Source organism: Cenococcum geophilum, assembly GCF_001692895.1.
Source record: "Cenococcum geophilum 1.58 unplaced genomic scaffold K441scaffold_43, whole genome shotgun sequence".
Taxonomy (NCBI): domain Eukaryota; kingdom Fungi; phylum Ascomycota; class Dothideomycetes; order Gloniales; family Gloniaceae; genus Cenococcum; species Cenococcum geophilum.
In genome coordinates, this window is record NW_027137601.1 from 792225 (window position 1) to 794978 (window position 2754).

Consider the following 2754-nt stretch of genomic DNA (forward strand, 5'->3'; position numbering starts at 1 on the left):
CTGGTCTGCGACTGGCGGCAATGCTACTAGCGGCAATGCTTCTGTCACTACACAGGTTTTTATCAAGAATGGCAAAAACGTCTTGAGTTTTATACGCGAATTCGATTTCTCTAAGGTCTACTACACCTTACGATTTATAGCTTAGTTGTTCTCGCAGCTTCCCTCTTAACCATATTAATGTTAAGAATACCAGACCAGGGTTAGCAAGACATCTCGCAATAACTTCCTCCATCTTAACCTTGCCCCGTCGTATGGCCAACTTTCTAAAAATTCAATTAAGGCAATGGATGTAGAAATGAAAGTTATAATTGCTGGAACAATGCGAATGCTCGAAAAGATGAATCCCGGAAAAAGGAAGTGGAAAGAGGTTAAATGTGAATTTAAGCAAAATGGAATGGTCGAGGCCTTTGGAGCACCAGTCAGTAAGCGTGAAATTTTTTTGCGAAATGAGAGAAATTGGTTTAAGGTAGACGGGTCTCCTGATATTAAAACTGTTAAAAAGGTACAGCATGTGTTCTCCTATCCAGCCCATTACTAACATTAGTTAGGTTAAGGATTGGTTTCATAAACTGGTCAACGATTAAGATGTCCTTGATGCGACACTAATTCCCATCACTAATCTTACTCGAATTGTTGCTCAGTCCGGTGCAACAATAGATTGTATTGAAAGTGCCATTTCTAAGGTCGAGAAACACGAGAAGACTGTCATAGATATAGGTGTTTTACGCTTTCCGGACTGCACACAGCCATACTTTAAGGTAAGTGCCCTTGCTTCATTTGATGAACAATCGCTTATTTATGTAGTTATATCACATTAAGCTTATGGCTTGGTCTCAGTCATCTCGCACTATGGCGTGCCAAGATGATTCTAATGGTATTGAGGGGAGTACGTGCCACCGACTTAATTCCTTTAATCCTCTAGCCTGGTAGATAACTAAGAATTACTTAGCATTCAACTCTCAAAAATATAAGCCGAGGAAGGCTGTTATCAATCGTATAAGTCCAAAAATTTAAGAGAAAGCGGTAGCCGAGGCCGAAGCTTTATTCGATTTATAGACAAATGAGATAATTGATGAGACCTAGTTAGGACTACTGTGTGGCGATAGCTTTGTTGCCTTAGGCATCAACAATAGATGCCTGATCCATCCAATATAAGCAATATCCCAGGCAGAGACAAGACCTTCTGTACACTCATTCCTCTCGCTGAGCCTATGGGGCTTTAATGGGAGACTAATGTAAATTTCGAGAAAAGTAGTTCGCTTCCATGTCCGCCAACAGGCCAATTTGCGATGGCTTCCAGCCCAGCTCCCTCTGCGTCTTCTCGCTTGGGGTGGGTGTGTCCATACTGGTAAGGTGTGCCAGCATTTCCATAGTTTCCGCTGCTTCACTAAGAGGTTTACTTTCTCCCGGTATTTGAAGGTGCTTGCCAATTGCCGTTATAATGTCCTTTGCCCTTTCCAGCGCGAGGCGGAACGGAACCGCAGCATCCGATTTGTGGACGGCAGGCCGTCGAGCTAAGCCGTTACCGACGTAAGTGACGTAGCCGTTTTTCCGCGCTATGCCGATGAGCGTTGGGACGAAGCCCTAATCTTCTGTACCGTGAATAACAGGCGGCAGTCGGACGACTGAGCCTCGCATTTGCTTTCCCTTTGAGAGTAAGTAGACTGAGTCTACTGACGAGTAACGAACGGACATAGGGTGGTCGCGCTCCGGGTCAGTTTCTTCGGTCGCTAGCTTCCCACTGGATACACCTAAGGTGCCGGAAGCGATGACGAGTGGTTTCTCTGTCCCTGCCATTGCTTCGCCCATGGCTCCAATGGCTGCTCTGTTAACCCTTACAGCTCCGGCGAAGTCGCTGTCGTGGATGAAAGCCAGGTGAATGACACCCTCTGTGGCGCGAGCGCCGTTCTCCAGGCTCTCAAGGTCTTCTAAGTCCCCTTGATGAACTTCTGCACCAGCTTTGGTGAGTATCTCAGCGTCAGCGCTACTACGAGCAAGGCCAAGGACTTAATGGCCATTATCGAGAAGTTCTTGGACGACAGCGCGACCAATGAAGCCAGCGCCACCAGTCACGAAGACACGCATTAGGGACACCTTCGCTCGGGGCGGGTGGTGTTAATTGCACAGCCCCATAGTGTGGCGTTGTATTATTAAAGCGGTTTTGCAGGATGCAGGGTCAGACCTTAGCAGAAGGCGATTTTGCAGCCACTAAACTCAAGATGCTCATGTCTTAAAGAGTGGACGAACCCCTTGGCTATGCTAGCAGGGAGGGCGGCCGACCCGCTCAGGCCATAGGGTTGTCGAGGAGGTACTTTTCGAGATTGAGGGATAGAGAATGTAGAGTAAATGGGCAACTGGTTAGCGTAGGAACTAACACTCTCAAGTGTGGCGTGGTGGCGGTGAAAGCACTGCCGCAGTCCCCATTAACGCTATTGCGTGCTGCTCGGCTGTTTAGCGTGGCGCAGTTGCTGAGTCAATTGAAGCCTGCGGAACCTCAACCAGTTCTCGCGACTACTACCGCTCAACTTCACGATGCGGACCTTCCCATGCNCGATACATGGTTATGTCTACTGCGCAGCCTCCTTAAGAAAAATATTAGCATATTACGCCGCCTCTAAGCTTTATAGACGTACCTTTAACGGCTCCTACTAACCGACTAGAAAATCTTCACCTGAGCTTCTAAACTTATTACGCTTTTTAGAGATAATCGAAGCTTTAATAACACTAGTAGACAGAGTTTTAGCTAAATTGGTA

The 2754-nt window shown here is 46.9% G+C and overlaps 3 protein-coding genes across 3 annotated transcripts; 2 read left to right on the forward strand and 1 right to left on the reverse strand.

The window, feature by feature from the left end:
• Nucleotides 1-223: 223 nt before the first annotated feature.
• K441DRAFT_577115 (uncharacterized protein) lies at nt 224-538 on the forward strand (the record flags this gene model as incomplete). Its single annotated transcript, XM_067644225.1, has 1 exon — nt 224-538. A coding segment is annotated over one exon (315 nt), but the record flags the coding sequence as incomplete, so codon positions are not given.
• A 91-nt stretch (nt 539-629) lies between these two features.
• Nucleotides 630-930, forward strand: K441DRAFT_577438 (uncharacterized protein; the record flags this gene model as incomplete). Its single annotated transcript, XM_067644241.1, has 2 exons — nt 630-758; nt 805-930. Coding segments are annotated over 2 exons (255 nt in total), but the record flags the coding sequence as incomplete, so codon positions are not given.
• A 61-nt stretch (nt 931-991) lies between these two features.
• K441DRAFT_707493 (oxidoreductase) lies at nt 992-2085 on the reverse strand (the record flags this gene model as incomplete). Its single annotated transcript, XM_067653726.1, has 3 exons — nt 992-1584; nt 1624-2006; nt 2049-2085. 3 exons carry the CDS (start codon nt 2083-2085, stop codon nt 1231-1233), a joined length of 774 nt encoding a protein of 257 aa, XP_067500459.1. The 3' UTR covers nt 992-1230.
• Between the last annotated feature and the right edge of the window lie 669 nt (nt 2086-2754).